This window comes from Bombina bombina, chromosome 4, assembly GCF_027579735.1.
Source record: "Bombina bombina isolate aBomBom1 chromosome 4, aBomBom1.pri, whole genome shotgun sequence".
In the NCBI taxonomy this organism is placed as follows: domain Eukaryota; kingdom Metazoa; phylum Chordata; class Amphibia; order Anura; family Bombinatoridae; genus Bombina; species Bombina bombina.
Genome location: NC_069502.1, coordinates 305,910,750 through 305,929,600, shown reverse-complemented (window position 1 = coordinate 305,929,600; position 18,851 = coordinate 305,910,750). Strand labels below are relative to the sequence as shown.

Here is an 18,851-nt window from a genome sequence, read left to right as displayed (position 1 = left end):
GGGCTCCTGTGGTCCAGTGTTCCTGTTGTCTATTTGTCCAGTGAGCTGGGTCGCTGCCAAATATCCAGTCTGCTTCTAATAGCACTGTCTGAGTGCTCTTCACAAATGAGAGTACCCTGACTAGGGATATATACACCCCACCTGGTTACATTACTGGTACACACAGGCGCCTTGTCTGTCTTCTGTAGATTTGATGCCATCTCGTTGCTGTATTCTGGCTGACCAGTGAGCTAGGTTGCTGTAAAATATCCAGCCCATGTCTAATAGCACTGTCTGAGTGCTCTTCAAAAATGTGAGTACCCTGATTAGGAACCATTGATTGTGATTACTTAATTTTATTATTGGTACACACAGGCGCCTCTCTTGTTCTCATATTTCCAGATATTCTGACATCTATATGTGAGGAGAGTGCAGCCCTATTCATCGACCATTGAACAACAGCCTCGCCCACTGACATTCAGTCGGATCAACAGTTCTAAACTGACTTTTATGCATAGAGGCCCTTGTTAGTCTATACTCTGGTATTAGTATTGTATCACATAACAAGGATTGATTGTTTTGCCTCAAGTTAAATTTCATATATACTGACATTTTATGCCAAAATATATTATGGTTATATTCTAACTTAATATATTTAATATATATATTTAATATATAATCAGCAACACTTAGATGTAACAGGTGCCAGCAAAGTTTTCAAATGTTGGTGCACAGGAGTTTTGCACCTTCCTAGGTGCTTATTTACCTGGCTTGTCTGCTGGTGTCCAGTTGTGGTACAACCGATCAGATACCCTACTGCCCTCCCCCTAGACTCTAACCAGAGGGTGAACCAGCTGCTCTGAGTTGGAGCCTACTAAGCATGCAAGACAGGGCATGCGTGTGCAATAACATTGCACCAAGTTTTAAAATAAATTGATGCAATTGTTAAGATTAAACTGCTGTATATTTTAAAATCTTGGAAACATAACATTAAAATTACACAGGAAAGCTGCAAGTGAGTCATATAATACAGAAGCTGCAAATAATATGACTAATAAACCAATCCTGTAAACCTTGTCATACATAACACAATTTACCACATAAATGGAAACTAGGCCCAAGTCACTGAATAACTTTTGTAATTTTCCAGAGCTCCCTTCTGTAGTGCTAAATTCAGAAGTACAAGCAGCAAAAGGTTTTATCTGCCACTTTTATAAAACTTTGTAATAGAAATATTTTAATCTTTAAACACTAATAACCACAGTTTAACCTGAAATCCAATAAAAATCGTGGGAGGAGGCTTCCTATGATCCTCAGTCATAGATATAGCCAAGCAGATCAGGAAAAAAGAAAAGCAGGCAAGATAAAACAGGGCAAAGAAGTATAAAACAAAGTACTGCCACCACCTGAACAAAAAGAAAAGGCAGTGAATTTATCAGGTAAGCATCAGATTTGGTGAGAGTCCACGGTTCATCACATGTGGGAATCAATACCTAAGCAGTGCTTAGTCCACAAAACCATTGTGAAATATGGGGGGGGACAGTTAGGCAGAATGTGTTACTAATCAGGCATTAAGTCCTGCAGAGCTTTCCTGTCAAAAGCAGCCTTAAATGAAGCATACACATCAAAGTGATAAAACCTCAAAAAAGTATGTAAAGAAGACCAAGTAGCTGCCTTACAAATCTGATCAATACAAGCCTAATTACAAAAGGCACAAGAAGAAGCCACTGTTCTAGTGTAACGAGCAGTAATGCACCCAGGGGGAGATTTCCCATGACCAAACAAGGTTTGTGATTTAAAACATTAAGCCAAGCTGCTAAAGTAACAACCGTAGCTTTCTGACCTTTGGCAAACCCAGAAAAATGAACAGAAATGGAAGAAGAAAGTTTGAAATCTTCAACATAATATTTGACAGCTCTCACAGCATCCAAATTGTGCAAAGATGCTCCTCAGGGTTCTTAACAGCTGGACAAAATGGCAGAACTATAATTTCCTGACTGACGGTATCTGTAGACACTACCTTACGAAGAACAGCTCGAGTGAAGAACAATCTTGTCCTGGCGAAATATCAGAAAAGGAGATTTGCATGACAAAGCTGAAAGCTCAAAAACCCTTCAAGCCAAAGAAATAGCTAGGAGAAAAATTACCTTCCAGGATAAAAGCTGAAGGTCTAAACCATGCATAATCTCAAAAGGAGAAGTCTGAAGAACCCTCAAAACCAGATTAAGATTCAAAGGAGGAAAAACTGGACAAACAACATTTCATTCTGATCAGGAATTTTAGCAATTTTCTTGTGAAACAAAAAAAGAGCCAAAATCTGACCTTTTACTGAACTAGCTGACAAACCTTTATCTAAATCTTCCTGAAGGAATACGCGATAACCTTTGTGAGAGCACCACGCAAAAAAAGGTTTTCCAGACCTTATGATAAATTTGTCTAGTAACAGGTTTCCTAGTCTGAATCAAGGTATCAATAATCTTGTCAGAAAATCGTTTCTTAGAGGAAAGTTCCATGGAAGACACAAGGACATCTGAACCAGATCCACAAACCAAATCTTAAGGCCCCACACTGGAGCAAAAAGGAAATTTATGCTTACCTGATAAATTGATTTCTTCTACGATACGACGAGTCCACGGATTCATCCTTACTTGTGGGATATTATCCTCCTGCTAACAGGAAGTGGCAAAGAGCACCACAGCAGAGCTGTCTATATAGCTCCTCCCTTGACTCCACCCCCCAGTTATTCGACCGAAGGTATAGGAAGAAAGAGGAGAAACTAAAAAAGGTGCAGAGGTGACTGAAGTTTTAAACACAAAAATACAATCTGTCTTAAATTGACAGGGAGGGCCGTGGACTCGTCGTATCATAGAAGAAATCAATTTATCAGGTAAGCATAAATTTCCTTTTCTTCTACTAGATACGACGAGTCCACGGATTCATCCTTACTTGTGGGATACAATACCAAAGCTACAGGACACGGATGAACGGGAGGGACAAGACAGATACCTAAACAGAAGGCACCACTGCTTGAAGAACTTTTCTCCCAAAAATAGCCTCAGAAGCAAAAGTATCAAATTTGTAAAATTTGGAAAAAGTATGAAGGGAGGACCAAGTCGCAACATTACAAATCTGTTCAACAGAAGCATCGTTTTTAAAAGCCCATGTGGAAGCCACCGCTCTAGTAGAATGAGCTGTAATTTTTTCAGGAGGCTGCTGTCCAGCAGTCTCGTTAGCCAAACGGATGATGCTTTTCAGCCAAAAAGAAAGAGGTAGCCGTAGCTCTTTGACCCCTACGCTTTCCAGAATAAACAACAAATAAAGAAGATGTTTGACGGAAATCCTTAGTTGCTTGTAAGTAAAACTTCAAGGCACGAACCACGTCCAAGTTATTTAATAAATCGTTAATCACAGCACCACTAAAGCATTCTATCCACTGTCAGAAAAAATAAAATAAAAAATTGTATATATATTTTTAGGGTGCAAGAGTTTAGTAAAACCTCCAATTTTACCATCTACAAATAACCAAAAAAAAGGGAACTCAGCACACCTCAATTTAGCAAAAGTGTAAATGCAATTTATTACAAAGTATCTAATTACAATACTATAATATGAATCCACAACTTTCAGTCCATCCACACATGCAAACTACTTTCATTCATAAAATAATTAGATTCAACCCAGGCGTCCCTGGAAGAATCAACCAAGGCTCTCAGAAAACCGCTATTAATGTCTTAGAAAGTTCATATAGATGAAAAAGTGAACAGTCCCTTAGACATGCAAAACTTTCACAGTTGTTTTGAATTTAAAATCTTTGATGCAATTTTTCAGATATGGTTGCTGTAAGGAGATTCTTTTCGATTACAAATGTATCTTCTTATACATGAGATTTGAATAACATTTTGAGCTCTGTAATTATTCCCTTATTCAGCATACACCTTTTTATGATGAGTATAAGCACATTTATGGGTTAGTGCAGGACAAGACAGAAAGCCGTTAGTTCATCCAGCATATGTATTCAACTATATGTTAACACTCAATATACTCCAAGGCTCTTTCCAAGTTCCCCTCTTTAAACCACACTTGCGGTTGGGTAGTATTCAGCCCGGGTATCGGTACTTAACTATTCTAACAGTTCATGTTGTAACATATGCATAAAGTTTCTGACCCTTCCCAGTATTAGAGTGTTAATGAATTAAAGCGTCTCTAATGTGGTAGAAGCCGTGTGTTAAATCAGCAAGTGTATCACCAATCATCTGTATTGCGTCTGTATTAGTATAGAAGCTGGCCAGTTAGAACATGCATGTTAATTAGCTTTATAATACTTGCGATTTCACATCCTTTTGAATAAATGGAGATGCCCCCGACTTTTATCCACTCATGCGGACGGGAGAACAAACACTTGATTCGGTCTTGTGTCTTTATGAAACCACGGCTCTTTTCTGTAATCTTTTTGCATCAAAGTCCTTGTATCGACAAGCGGTTCAGTGAGCAGCCTTACACTCCGACGCGCGTTTCGGGACTCCGCCCTTTCTCAAGTTATGTAACAGACGCTCCTTCTTAGGAGGAGGATTAGGACATAGAGAAGGAACAACAATTTCCTGATTAATATTCTTATTTGAAACAACCTTAGGAAGGAATCCAGGTTTAGTGCACAAAACCACCTTATCAGAATGGAATATAAGATAAGGCGAGTCGCATTGTAATGCAGAAAGCTCAGAAACTCTTCGAGCAGAAGAGATAGCAACTAAAAACAGAACTTTCCAAGATAGAAGCTTAATATCTATGGAATGCATGGGTTCAAACGGAACCCCTTGAAGAACATTTGGAACTAAATTCAAACTCCATGGCTGAGCAATAGGTTTAAACACAGGCGTCTTTCTAACTAAAGCCTGACAAAACGACTGAACGTCTGGGACATCTGCCAGACGCTTGTGTAGTAAAAGGGACAGATTTCTGCTTTGTCAATCTAAGGAACTAGCTGATAATCCCTTCTCCAATTCTTCTTGGAGAAAGGACAAAATCCTAGGAATCCTGATCTTACTCCATGAGTAGCCCTTGGATTCGCACCAATAAAGATATTTACGCCATATCTTATGGTATCAATGACCGAATCCCAGCTTAGATAAAATCAAGCGTTCAATCTCCAGGTAGTCAGTTGCAGAGAAATTAGATTTGGATGTTGGAACGGACCTTGAATGAGAAGGTCCCGTCTCAGTGGCAGTTTCCACGGTGGCAGAGATGACATTTCCACCAGATCTGCATACCAAGTCCTGCGTGGCCACGCAGGCACTATCAAGATTACCGAAGCCCTCACCTGATTGCAATCAGACGAGGTAGGAGAGGAAAAGGAGGAAACACATAAGCCAGGTTGAACGACCAAGGTACTGCTAGGGCATCTATCAGTACGGCTTGAGGATCCCTTGATCTGGACCCGTAACAAGGAAGTTTGGCATTCTGACAAGATGCCATCAGATCCAATTCCGGTGTGCCCCATTGATGAATCAATGCCGCAAACACCTCCGGATGGAGCTCCCACTCCCCCGGATGAAAAGTCTGACGACTTAGAAAATCCGCTTCCCAGTTCTCCACTCCTGGGATATAGATTGCTGATAGATGGCAAGAGTGAGTCTCTGCCCATCGAATTATCTTGGAAACCTCTATCATCGCTAGAGAACTCTTTGTTCCCCCTTGATGATTGATCTATGCTACAGTCGTGATATTGTCCGAGGCTGGCGTCCGTCATCACTATGACCAATGCTGGCCTGCGGAAGCACATTCCCTGGGACAGATAATCCTGTGACAAGCACCAAAGAATAGAGTCTCTGGTCTCTAGATCCAGATTTATCCGAAGAGATAAATCCACATAATCCCCATTCCCCTGTCTGAGCATGCACAGCTGCAGCGGTCTGAGATGCAAGCGAGCAAACGGAACTATGTCCAATGACGCTACCATTAACCCAATGACCTCCATACATTGCGCCACTGATGGCCGAGGAATGGAATGAAGTGCTCGGCAAGTAGCTAGGATCTTTGACTTTCTGACCTCTGTCAGAAAAATCTTCATGTCTACCGAGTCTATCAGAGTTCCTAGGAATGGAACTCTTGTCAGTGGAACTAGTGAACTCTTTTGTATGTTCACCTTCCACCCGTGAGTTCTTAGAAAAGCCAACATGATGTCCGTGTGAGATTTGGCTAGATGGTGAATCAAAATATCGTCCAGATAGGGCGCCACAGCTATGCCCCGCGGCCTTAGAACCGCCAGAAGGGACCCTGGCACCTTTGTGAAGATTCTGGGAGCTGTGGCCAACCCGAAAGGGATGGCTACAAACTGGTAATGTTTGTCCAGGAAGGCGAACCTGAGGAACTGGTGATGATCTTTGTGGATAGGAATGTGAATATACGCATCCTTCAAATCCACTGTGGTCATATATTGACCCACCTGGATCATTGGTAAAATTGTTCGTATGGTTTCCATCTTGAACGATGGGACTCTGAGAAATTTGTTTAGACTTTTGAGATCTAAAATCGGTCTGAAGGTTCCCTCTTTTTTGGGAACCACGAACAGATTTAGTAAAACCCCTGCCCCTGTTCTAATTTTGGAACTGGGCAGATTACACCCATGGTATATAGGTCTTCTACACAGCGTAAGAACGCTTCTCTTTTTGTCTGGTCTACAGACAAACGTGAAAGATGAAATCTCCCTCTTGGGAGAGAATCCTTGAATTCTAGTCGATACCCCTGGGTCACGATTTCTAATGCCCAGGGATCCTGAACGTCTCTTGCCCAAGCCTGAGCGAAGAGAGAAAGTCTGCCCCCTACTAGATCCGGTCCTGGATCGGGGGCTGCCCCTTCATGCTGTCTTGGTAGCAGCAGCGGGCTTCTTGGCCTGTTTACCTTTATTCCAGGTCTGGTTAGGTCTCCAGACTGACTTGGACTGTGCAAAATTCCCCTCCTGCTTGTTGGCGGAGGAGGAAGTAGAGGGTCCCCCTTTAAAGTTTTGAAAGGAACGAAAATTATTCTGTTTGGCCCTCATTTTAACCGTCTTGTCCTGAGGAAGGGCATGAACTTTACCTCTAGTAATGTCGGAAATTATCTCCTTTAGTTCAGGCCCGAATAGGGTCTTACCCATAAAAGGAATAGCTAAAAGCTTGGATTTTGATGACACATCAGCAGACCAAGACTTAAGCCATAACCCTCTACGCGCTAAAATGGCAAAGCCTGCATTCTTAGCCGCTAATTTAGCTATTTGGAAAGCGGCATCTGTAATAAAAGAATTAGCTAGCTTGAGAGCCTTAATTCTATCCAAAATATCATCTAATGGGGGTCTCAACCTTAAGAGACTCCTCTAGAGCCTCAAACCAAAAAGCTGCTGCAGTAGTTACTGGAACAATGCACGCTATAGGTTATAGAAGAAAACCCTGATGAATAAACAATTTCTTTAGAAGACCTCTAATCTTTTATCCATAGGATCTTTGAAAGCACAACTGTCCTCAATAGGTATAGTTGTACGCTTAGCCAGGGTAGAAATAGCTCCCTCCACCTTAGAGACCGTCTGCCACGAATCCCGAATGGTGTCAGATATGGAAAACATTTTCTTAAAAGTAGGAGGGAGAGAACGGAATGCCTGGTCTATCCCATTCCTTAGTAACGATGTCCGAAATTCTTCTAGGGACTGGAAAAACATTAGTGTAAGTAGTGACCTCTAGATATTTATCCATTTTACACAATTTCTCTGGTGGAATGACAATAGGGTCACAATCATCCAGTCGCTAAAACCTCCCTGAGTAACAAGCGGAGGTGTTCAAGCTTCAACTTAAAGACCGTCACATCTGAGTCTGTTTGAGGGAACATCTTTCCTGAATCTGAAAGCTCTCCCTCAGACAGCAATTCCCCCACCCCCAAATCAGAACACTGTGAGGGTACATCGGAGATGGAAAATAAAGCATCAGAGGGCTCAGCATTTACTCTAATGCCTGAGCTGCTGCGCTTACCCTGTAAACCTGGCAGTTTAGATAATACCTCTGTAAGGGTAGTAGACATAACTGCAGCCATATCTTGCAGGGTGAAAGAATTAGACGCACTAGAAGTACTAGGCGTCGCTTGAGCGGGCCTTAAAGGTTGTGACACTTGGGGAGAATTAGATGGCATAACCTGATTCTCTTCTGACTGAGAATCATCCTGATACATACTTTTATCAGCTAAAATATGTTCTTTGCAATGTAAGGCCCTTTCAGTAATGAGGGACACATTTTAAGTGGGGGTTCCACAATGGCTTCTAAACACATAGAACATTGACTTTCCTCAATGTCAGACATGTTGAACAGGGTAGTAATGACCACAAACAGGCTTGAAAACACTTTATTTAGTGAAAAAAATTATCTGAAAAACGGTACTGCGTCTTTAAGAGAAAAAAAAGCGTACAATTTTCCCAAAACTGCTCTAAAATGTTATAATTATCCAAATTTTAGTATATATGTGTCTTATCTTGCCAGCTAAGATTGCACCACAAGAAAGGTATGCTAAACCCTTAATGGAAAAAAATGTTACTCAAAAAACGTTATGAAATTAACCAATCAACCGCCTGCACCTCGCCACAGCTCTGTTGTGGCGCCTACCTGCCCTCAGGGGTCTGTAAAATCACTCTAACACTTCGATTAGGCCAAATCTTTCCTTTGAGGCCCACCGGAGCTGGAGCTTGCTGCTTGCATAGGGAATTCAACTGCGCATCTGAGGCGCGAAATTAGGCCCCGCCCATCAACATCGATGTCTCACTGCCTTGTAAAAACCACTGTAAAGCGGTCTAGAAGCTAGCCATGTGGGTTTCCAAATACCCAAATCTTAAAGAAAGAAAGCCATGTGAACCCTCCAGTGCCATCAAAAGTAAAAAACGTTTGCTTTAAACAAAAAAAGTTAATTGCCTTACAAACATAAAATCGTTTTGTTCCATACAAACATAATGTTATCAGTGTCAACCATTTTTTCAGCCCATAACATATAGGTCCCAGTAATACCCTTCTATTCACATGTAGGATTACTGCTTACCCCTTCCCTTATGGGAATAATGTCAGCCAGTTCTGAAATAACACAGTCTCTCCAGAAAAAAATGACTGAACATACCTCAATGCTTGTAGCATGAAAAATGTTCCTCACACTGAAGTTTCTTAAGTACTCCTCAGCCATTCTGTGGGAACTACTCTGGATCTTAGTGACAACTGCTAAGATCATCAGTCTCCAGACAGAAATCTTCATCCATCTGCTGCCTGGGAAAAAACAGCACTCACCGGTGCCATTTAAATAAAAAAGTCTTGCTTGAAGAAATTAAAAACTATAATTTTATCACCACTTTCACTTTACCTCTTCCTATCACTTAGTATAGGCAAAGAGAATGACTGGGGGGTGGAGTCAAGGGAGGAGCTATATAGACAGCTCTGCTGTGGTGCTCTTTGCCACTTCCTGTTAGCAGGAGGATAATATCCCACAAGTAAGGATGAATCCGTGGACTCGTATCTAGTAGAAGAAAAAGAATTACTGAGATTGTTCCTGCTTAACACTCTGGATAGCAACACAAAAGGAGGAAAAATTTAAATCAGGCTGAACGACAAGGGAATCACTGGGGCATCTATCAGACTTACCTGAGAATCCCGAGACCTGGCACAATGAGGCAATTTGCAGATCTACAGTATCTCTTGCAGACCACAACATCTAACAGTTTAGTCGAAAAAATATTTATTCAAGGAGGCGTGTCCAAGTAGCGACTCTGAGCGGTCGCATCTTCCTGGAGCTAGAGAAGAAAAAGCTGTAATCCGCCAATTACCGTTTTAATTTAACAGCATCCAACAAATCAGCGAATCTTATCGTACTCGCAGTAACCTGCTCTCAAACCCCATACCTTAAACTGCTGTGTTGATGATTCCAGAGCCGATATTGCACAATTGAGGCCTGTAGTGGTGGCGCTCTCTCCGACAGTGTCCCCCCCAGACCTATGGGGTATCTAGCCACTGCTGGCTGCACTTTTAACTACAAGTGCATCATATCAATAATCCTTAGCAAGTCCTCAACTCTCTTCTAAATTCATATTCACTACCAGCCTAATGATCTACACATCGGAAATGACAACGCAAACCGCAACCACGAGGAGTGACGATTTCACAGATAACCTGGATCAACAATTTGCTAAAATTGAGGCACTATTTCAATCACTAATCGAAAGAGCACCCTCAGAGAAAGAGCTTTTATCATATATGGAAAATACACCTACAAAAGGTGAAGTTTTACCCACACCGGATCACTCAGCTGACACAGCAAATTTGACCTTACATTACGGCGTGATCAACTATCCCGTTGAGTGGGCCCCATCGCAGTAAATCGCAATACCTACTGACTGCCCATCTCTCTTAACACATACCATTTGGGAACAGAAAGGCACCAGTACCCCTGGACATTGCATAGTGGCAAGCCCTTACATGACACGGAAGCCATCATTAAATTAATATGGAAGGGATATACAGTTCCCTATAGGGGGTGACTTGTTACATCAGCCTTAATCAACCTAGAACGAGACATGAGACCTTATAAAATATTATTCGACAGCTCTAATAATGGGGGCATCCTTTCCTGGCGACTATCCTTGAACCAGCAATATGACTCTAGGATCTGCTCATGTAGAGCTACTGACCACATGTTATTAATTGCTGGACTACTAAACATCCGCAATGAGAACGCAGCCTTCACCAGCTCCCTCATGGACAAACATAAGCCTGTTCTTTTAGCACCAAAGCGTGAGCATGGACTGACGAGGAGCGGAGAATGATAAAGACAGAACGCTATTCTTTTTATTTACAGGCATATATGGCACTTGGTTATACTATATATTTACCAATGTTATAAAATGTAATGCGGCACCTGTTTAATAGACAGGGGCCTGGAATACTACAATAGTTATGTTAACTTGATCTCTCTTATTGTAAAGTGGCACTTGGCTTTGTGACCATGGCTAGCGGCCAGAGCTGTGGAAAAAAGCTAAGACATTTATAAATTGCACAACATATTCCACATCATGTCATACCCTAATCTGAGAGAAAGTTTTATTTAAAATGTAATGGTTCCCTGGCGACTGATAAAGTCTGCCTCCCAATTGTTCACACCCAGAATGTGGATGGCAGAAATCATGCAATGATGGAGTTTAATGCACTAAAGTTTATGAGTTTTATTATTGTTATAATTTTAGAATATTATCCTCTCCTTTATCTATCTGATAGACACTATGGCAAATACACATAATTTTAAATATAACATTTGTGAATACACATATTATTACATATAACTGAATGGAAGTCTATAATCATCCACTCACTAGATACCCTTTAGGATAGTACAGTCTATAACCGCTTATCATATTTACAGGAATACCTAGAGGAGATAACTAAGCTTCATTAGACTTCACTCTCTGTCCTTATAGCTTATACTGTACATACAAGCCTCAAACTCCTACCTTCCTGGAATATACCCCTAAATTAAGGTGATTTCACTTCAGCAAACAGAATAACTGACTAGCATTGGCCCTTTACTCTCTTTATTACTATCTCTATTCCCTTCCTTTTTCTTTAGCTTTCCTTCATTAAGCCCTGATATCATTCAATATATAATCTTGATGAGGAACCAAAAGAGGTCTGAATATTTGTTAATAGGGCAAAAAACGACGATACTAGTTATATTTTCATAAATACAAAGAGATCTCATAGACTAAAGAAATAATTTTTATTTCACTTAAAGTATGTTTGATCATTTGTTTTAACCTATGACTAGGAGCACATGTAACTATCTCCTGCAATTGTAACCTATAAAGAACTTTGTATTTATTTGTATCTTGTATTACTTATGATTCCACAAAAATATTTATAAAAATAAAAAAGTATAAATTCAAAGACGATTCCCCTTGGTGAAGAGACTGGCGACTGATAAAGTCTGCCTCCCAATTGTTCACACCCAGAATGTGGATGGCAGAAATCATGCAATGATGGTGCTTCAACCAACTGATGATGCAAGTTGTTCCATGATGATTGACATAAGCCACTTCTGTGAAGTTGTCAGAAATGTGCACTTCACTCCTCACCAAAGAGGCAAAAGAAAATGACTGAGTATCACGGGAAGTTGGATGGATTTAAGGCACTGTTTTCTTAGGGCGTCTTTTGCCTCATCCTAGTGGTCAGGAGGGAAATTTGTGACATGTGGACTCTCATCATGTGATGAAAGAAAAAAAACTCTATATAGTCATTACTAAAAGACATTGGGTATATCAATACAATGCCCGATGATCAAAAGCTCTCGATTATCTAAGGGGTTTCGTCAGTACTGTGAAGTCTCTCTAAGAATTTTAGAAGGGCAATGTTTAGCTGTAGAGCTGTTTATATTGCTTTGCAGGGTTATGCATGAGAAAGACATACCTACAATGCAATATAATGCTCAACAAATGACCCCAATGATTGTGTGATTTTTCTCCATGCCAGTGAGTTTTTGATTATCAAAGCCTAATTGTTATAATGTTATAATTTTCAGGTATGTAGAATGGAAAGCAGCAACTGCCACAAAACACAGTCATATACTGGAGAAAATTAAAAACTTGCGGAAGGACACTTACTGTTCAGTGATTCCCTGTACTTCTTTCACCCAGATGTTTTGTTCTTTATCACGAACATAAACCACTTTAACTGGTGGCACTGCGCCTTCATTGTAAATCTTCTGAATTCCATATGGTTCTTCTAAATAAAACCTGTAACAAAGTATAAAGGCTTAAACAGTAAAACCACAACCCAATATAAGGCTAGACCAAATATAGCACAATTAAGCTAACTTTAGCACAGTATTACAAGTGGAAAACATAAATTATGCTTACCTGATAATTTCCTTTTCTTCTGATGGAAAAAGAGTCCACAGCTGCATTCATTACTTTTGGGAATTAAGAACCTGGCCACCAGGAGGAGGCAAAGTCACCCCAACCAAAGGCTTAAATTCTCCTCCCACTTCCCTCATCCCCCAGTCATTATGCCGAGGAACAAGGAACAGTAGAAGAAATATCGGAGTGAAAGGTGCCAAAAGAATAATAAGGACGCCCCACATAAAATTACGGGTGGGGAGCTGTGGACTCTTTCCATCAGAAGAAAAGGAAATTATCAGGTAAGTATAATTTATGTTTTTCTTCTTAAATGGAAATAGTCCACAGCTGCATTCATTACTTTTGGGAAAACAATACCCAAGCTATAGAGGCAACTGAATGCCAAGACGGGAGGGTACAATAGGCGACACCAGGCCTGAACCTCTACCCATTAAAAACCCTGCTTCGTCTGAAGCCGAGAAATTTTTTTAAAGGAAAAGCCCCAAGGACACTGACTCGCAGCTAGTCCAGAAGCCAAACTAGAGATCGCAAAACGGACTCGACTGAGCCAACAGTCCTCCAGGAGACACCATCGCCCAATAGATGGTCCCCCAGTAATGAAGGGGACACCAGCCGAAACTCCCAAGGGGACAAGACAAAGGAGAACCGAGGAAACCGAAAGGCCCCCTAATACAAAAGAAGAACACCTCCAAGAGTGAGTCCAGCTCACAGAGACCCCAACAGGCCCAAAAAGGGAAAAGGAGGCCACGCCTATACCAGCGAAACCCGGGATAAGACCGGGCACAGAGACAAAACAGAGTTCTCTTCAACATCCTGCAAGCACTGAAAGCAACTGAAGAGGTAAAGTCCTCCCAGCGTCTGAACATAGAATACCAAAGTATTTAACCATGAAGCACGTGTAATAGACCCAGGCGAAAAACCCCAAGTTTGAGAACACAGAGTCCATATCAGGACGACACAGAGGGCACTTGCGAGGAAGAAGCAGTCAAGCAAGGAACAGACCGCAAAAGCAACCCCCAGACAGAGGGCACACTCCAGGCAACCAAAGCTGCCTATACAGGTCCCTAAAAAGGGGAACACAAAACCTCAATCGAGGACCCCCGAGGAGAGTATACCCTCAGAACCCGAAGGAAGAGTAGACCCTCTTCTGAAATCGATAGCGCAAGTTGAAATGAAATTCTATATCCTAGCAGACTAAGCTAACGGATAGACTCAACAAAGCTCACAAATCCAGAGAAGACTGCGACCTGAGCGCAGCAGTTTAGACCGCTCAGCCATCCTGACCTGTAGACCCACACCCAGCTGGACCAACCCAGCCCAGGGATCCATAATAGGGGAACAGAAGCATCCCGAAACTGGAACAGGAGCGAGCGCAAGGATAGCACAGCCATCCCCACAGAGTACAAGTACAACCTGACTCTGAAAACAGACGACAAGGCAATAGACCTAAAGATCTATCAAAATAAAGGCCCAACAAGTCTGACTTGGAGCCAGCAAGACCCTAGGGGGAACCAATCCCACCTTTCTACCACCCATCCAGGAGAAGCACCAAGAAAGGACTCCATCTCCATAGGGAGGAGAATATCCCCAAAAGAAAGAGGCTGGAAGAGCAACAACTGTCCTCAAGGCCCGACACCACCGGCTAATGGGAAGATAAATCCCCAACACAAATGTCCTAGAAAAGGATCCCCCTACAAGTAACTTGCCAAGCAGAGGCACAGCCAACCCATTCGCCTGCAGAGCAGGGAATCCACGGGTACACTGTCAAGCTGACCAGGGGAATGCAACCCTAAGGCGCACCAGAAATTGGACATCCAGCGCCCGCAGCTGGGTATGAACCAACAACACTTGAGGCGCAAGCCACACAGCTAACCACTAGATGACATAGGCTACTCTGTTGCAAAGAGTAATAAATACTCCGAAAACCTGGCCAACCATGACCAGGCCAGGTAGATAGAGCAAGGGCATAGTCCAAGTTCCCACTACCGTGGAACACCCCGACTAGCCCTGAGATCCAAGATTCCAAAACAACCCAAGACTGGGTCAGGAAAAAGGCCAAGAGAAGCCTCAGCAACTGGAAGTCTCAGGAGAAAAACAGGTCCAGACATCTAATAGTTCAGGAAACCTTACCCTAGAACTAAACACACCAACTGGCCAAAAGGCCAGACACAAGGGATATGAATGCATACCCAGAGAATCTGCATAGCGAGAAGAACTCGAAAGCCCCAACCTAGAAAGGAACCACCCTTAGCCAAAGTCCAACACTCCAAGGAGCAAGGCTAGAAGTCTTATGAAGAGACTTCTTAAGGCCTCGGGACAACATAAGGGATACCTCTAGGTCAACTCTAGCAGTGCTAGTCTCCCCATCACCTCCACACCAGCAGAGGACACAGGGGGAAAAAAAAAGCGCTAAGCCTTCCCAGCTTCGGGAAACCCCAAGCTAAACAAAGTCCCCACAGGGATCAAGCATCACCCGGGATATAGATCCCTAAAAGGAGATCCAACACACCCAAAGGAGACCCAAAGGTTTCCACTCAAGACAGTACACGTCAAAAATAAACAGTATATAGATAACTATAAAAAGCGTATGCACGCACCTGCAAGGTGCCAAGAGCTGCAACTGGATTTAAACTGAAAACCCGCCGCATGCTAGACAGCCTAATCTGATACAAGCTGTTGATTAGGCCCACAAGGCAATACAGAGCCCTGAAACCGAAGCCCAAACTGCTCAAAACTGTGGCAACGGGGCACTAAGCCCACCTACCCTCCCCCACGGGGGAGGAAAACACTAGGTTCTGATGATATCAGATGTCAGAGTGACGCAGCGGAAAAACTCCCCTGACCCGGTCACCTATGACTGAAGGCTATAAGGACTAAAAGAATCCATCCCGCCTTACGGACCCACAGTTCCTCTCGAATGCTTAGTTGAACATAAAAACCAATAAAAACCTGAGCACTCAGCGCTTCTACCGTACCAGCCAAGTAGAGCAGCGCCACATGTCTGAACAGCCGCAAGACTGAAAATGCAGATGCATTTTATCTCTTGAAATTTGTATCAATTCATAAACATTTTATTTCTTGAAATTTGAATCAATTCATAAACATTAATTGAAATATTGTTAAGACACTGGTGTCATTTTTATAAATGTATTGTTGGTCATAACAGGTTCTGTATAGGAATTTAAATTATGTTCCAAACATTTTTTATTATTAAATTCTATTTTGTACTTAAAAGCTAATAGTCTTTATATTCCGAGATAGAAATGAATTTATCAGGTAAGTTCTTACATAAATTATGTTTTCGTTCATGTAATTGGCAAGAGTCCATGATCTAGTGACGTATGGGATAGCAATACCCAAGAAGTGGAACTCTACCCAAGAGTCACTAGAGAGGGAGGGATAAAATAAAAACAGCCATTTCGCTGAAAAAAAAAAAATCCACAACCCAAATATAAGTTTATTCTCATAAACAAAAGGAAAAACTGAAATCATAAGCAGAAGAATCAAACTAAAACAGCTGCCTGAAGAACTTTTCTACCAAAGACTGCTTTCGAAGAAGCAAATACATCAAAATGGTAGAATTTAGTAAATGTATGCAAAGAAGACCAAGTTGCTGCTTTGCAAATCTGATCAACTGAAGCTTCATTCTTAAAAGCCCAAGAAATGAAAACTGATCTAGTAGAATGAGCTGTAATTCTCTGAGGCGGGGTTGTACCCGACTCCAAATAATCTTGATGAATCAAATAGACTAGAAGTCTTCCTGAAATCTTTAGTAACTTCAACATATTTCAGAGCTCTCACCATATCCAAAGAATGTAAAGATCTCTCCAAAGAATTCTTAGGATTAGGACACAAAGAAGGGACAACAATTTCTCTATTAATGTTGTTAGAATTCACAACCTAAGGTAAGAATTTAAATAAATTTAAACATGTGGGAAGAAGTGTGCGCAGGAGAAACACCAAACTCCCTCAACCCTATAGTCCCTTCCAATAGGGAAGGACAAGATAGCAGAAAAAAGTGTATATGGAGGAGCGCTCAAGCTTAAGGTGTGTAAATGCAAGTCAATAATATCATAAAGGTAGATAATAAAAATGTGGCTATGCCAAATTTATTAAAAGTTAGACAAATTAAAAATAAACAAATTAAAAACAATGACCATAAATCTATATAGAAATCGGACGTCTCCGATATATAGAGGGCTAAAAAAATATAAGCATATGGATAGTTGCCACCATTGGGAAAGAAAGTCTCTGATGTAGATTATAACCGGATTTCAGATAAGTATCTTGAAAAAGCCCTGTAAGAGGGAGAAACGCGTTGATGATAGAGTTACAGCTCTTCTTTGTTATATTATATTTTATTGTTCCCAAGAAGAACACAACTACCACACTGAGGAAAAGATTGTCCCTGATGTGCTTTGGACATTAAGCTTTGAATACAGAGTCTAAACCAGCCACGGAAGATCCTGAACACATAAAGATTACGTTTAAGGCTGTTACAAGGCTGCCGCAAGGCATCTACACTAAGTTGATATTGCCACTTTATCCTGCGTGCAAGTCGCACTAAGAGCAGATACTTCACTGCTGTTTCCTTCTGCAATACAAGCGGCTGATATTCCTCCTATACAAGAACGGTCCTGACCAATAGGATCCACGGGTTGGAGACCGCGCCCACATTCTGTGACGTCATCAGTCACACACGCGCCTTTACGGAGGTGAAAATCTGGAAGCCGTTCGAGTTGGAAACAGTACTCGGAAGGAAAGGTAATACATATCCAGCTATTACCAGAACTTAGGATCAAGTTTTTAGTGACTTATTATTGGGGGCCCCTATACTTATCTGAAATCCGGCTATAATCTACATCAGAGACTTTCTTTCCCAATGGTGGCAACTATCTATATGCTTATATTTTTTTAGCCCTCTTTATATCGGAGACGTCCGATTTCTATATAGATTTATGGTCATTGTTTTTAATTTGTTTATTTTTAATTTGTCTAACTTTTAATAAATTTGGCATAGCCACATTTTTATTATCTACCTTTATGATATTATTGACTTGCATTTACACACCTTAAGCTTGAGCGCTCCTCCATATAAGAATTTAAATAAATTCTGCAAAACTGCCTTATTCTGATGAAAAATCAGAAAAGGAGATTCACAGGAGAGAGCAGATAATTCAGAAACTCTTCTAGCAGAAGAGATAGCCAAAAGGAACAACACTTTCCAAGAAAGTAGTTTAATGTTGATATGAACCAAAGCCTGTACAAAACAGTGAATATCAGGAAGTTTAGCAATCTTTCTGTGGAATAAAACAGAAAGAGCAGAGATTTGTCCTTTCAAGGAACTTGCAGACAAACCTTTATCCAAACCATCCTTAAGAAACTGTAAAACTCTAGGAATTTTAAAAGAAAAAAGAGAATTTATGAGGGGAACACCATGAAATGTAAGTCTTCCAAACTCGATAATAAAACTTTCTAGAAACAGATTTACGAGCCTATAACACAGTATTAATCACTGAATCAGAGAAACCTCTATGCTTAAGCACTAGGCGTTCAATTTCCATACCTCCAAATTTAATGATTTGAGATCCTGATGGAAAAACGGACCTTGAGACAGAAGGTCCGGTCTTAATGGAATTGGCCAAGGTTGGCAACTGGACATCCGAACAAGATCCGCATACCAAAACCTGTGAGGCCATGCTGGAGCCACCAGCAACACAAATGATTGCTCCATGATGATTTTGGAGATTACTCTTGGAAGAAGAACTAGAGGCGGGAAAATATAAGCAGGTTGATAACACCAAGGAAGTGTCAACGCATCCACTACTTCCGCCTGAGGATCCCTGGACCTGTACCGGTACCTGGGAAGTTTCTTGTTTAGATGAGATGCCATCAGATCTATTTCTGGAAGACCCCACATCTGAACAATTTGAGAAAACACATCTGGATGGAGAGACTACTCTCCCGGATGTAAAGTCTG

At 41.3% G+C, this 18,851-nt stretch overlaps 1 protein-coding gene across 3 annotated transcripts in view; it reads right to left on the bottom strand.

The window, feature by feature from the left end:
* XRN1 (5'-3' exoribonuclease 1) overlaps window positions 1–18,851 on the bottom strand; it is a 441,443-nt gene that overhangs the window by 242,508 nt on the left and 180,084 nt on the right. For all 3 annotated transcript variants that reach the window (XM_053710017.1, XM_053710018.1, XM_053710019.1), the window contains exon 20: window positions 12,617–12,748. In XM_053710017.1, coding sequence (XP_053565992.1) covers window positions 12,617–12,748 — 132 coding nt within the window. The remainder of the gene's footprint in view (window positions 1–12,616; window positions 12,749–18,851) is intronic.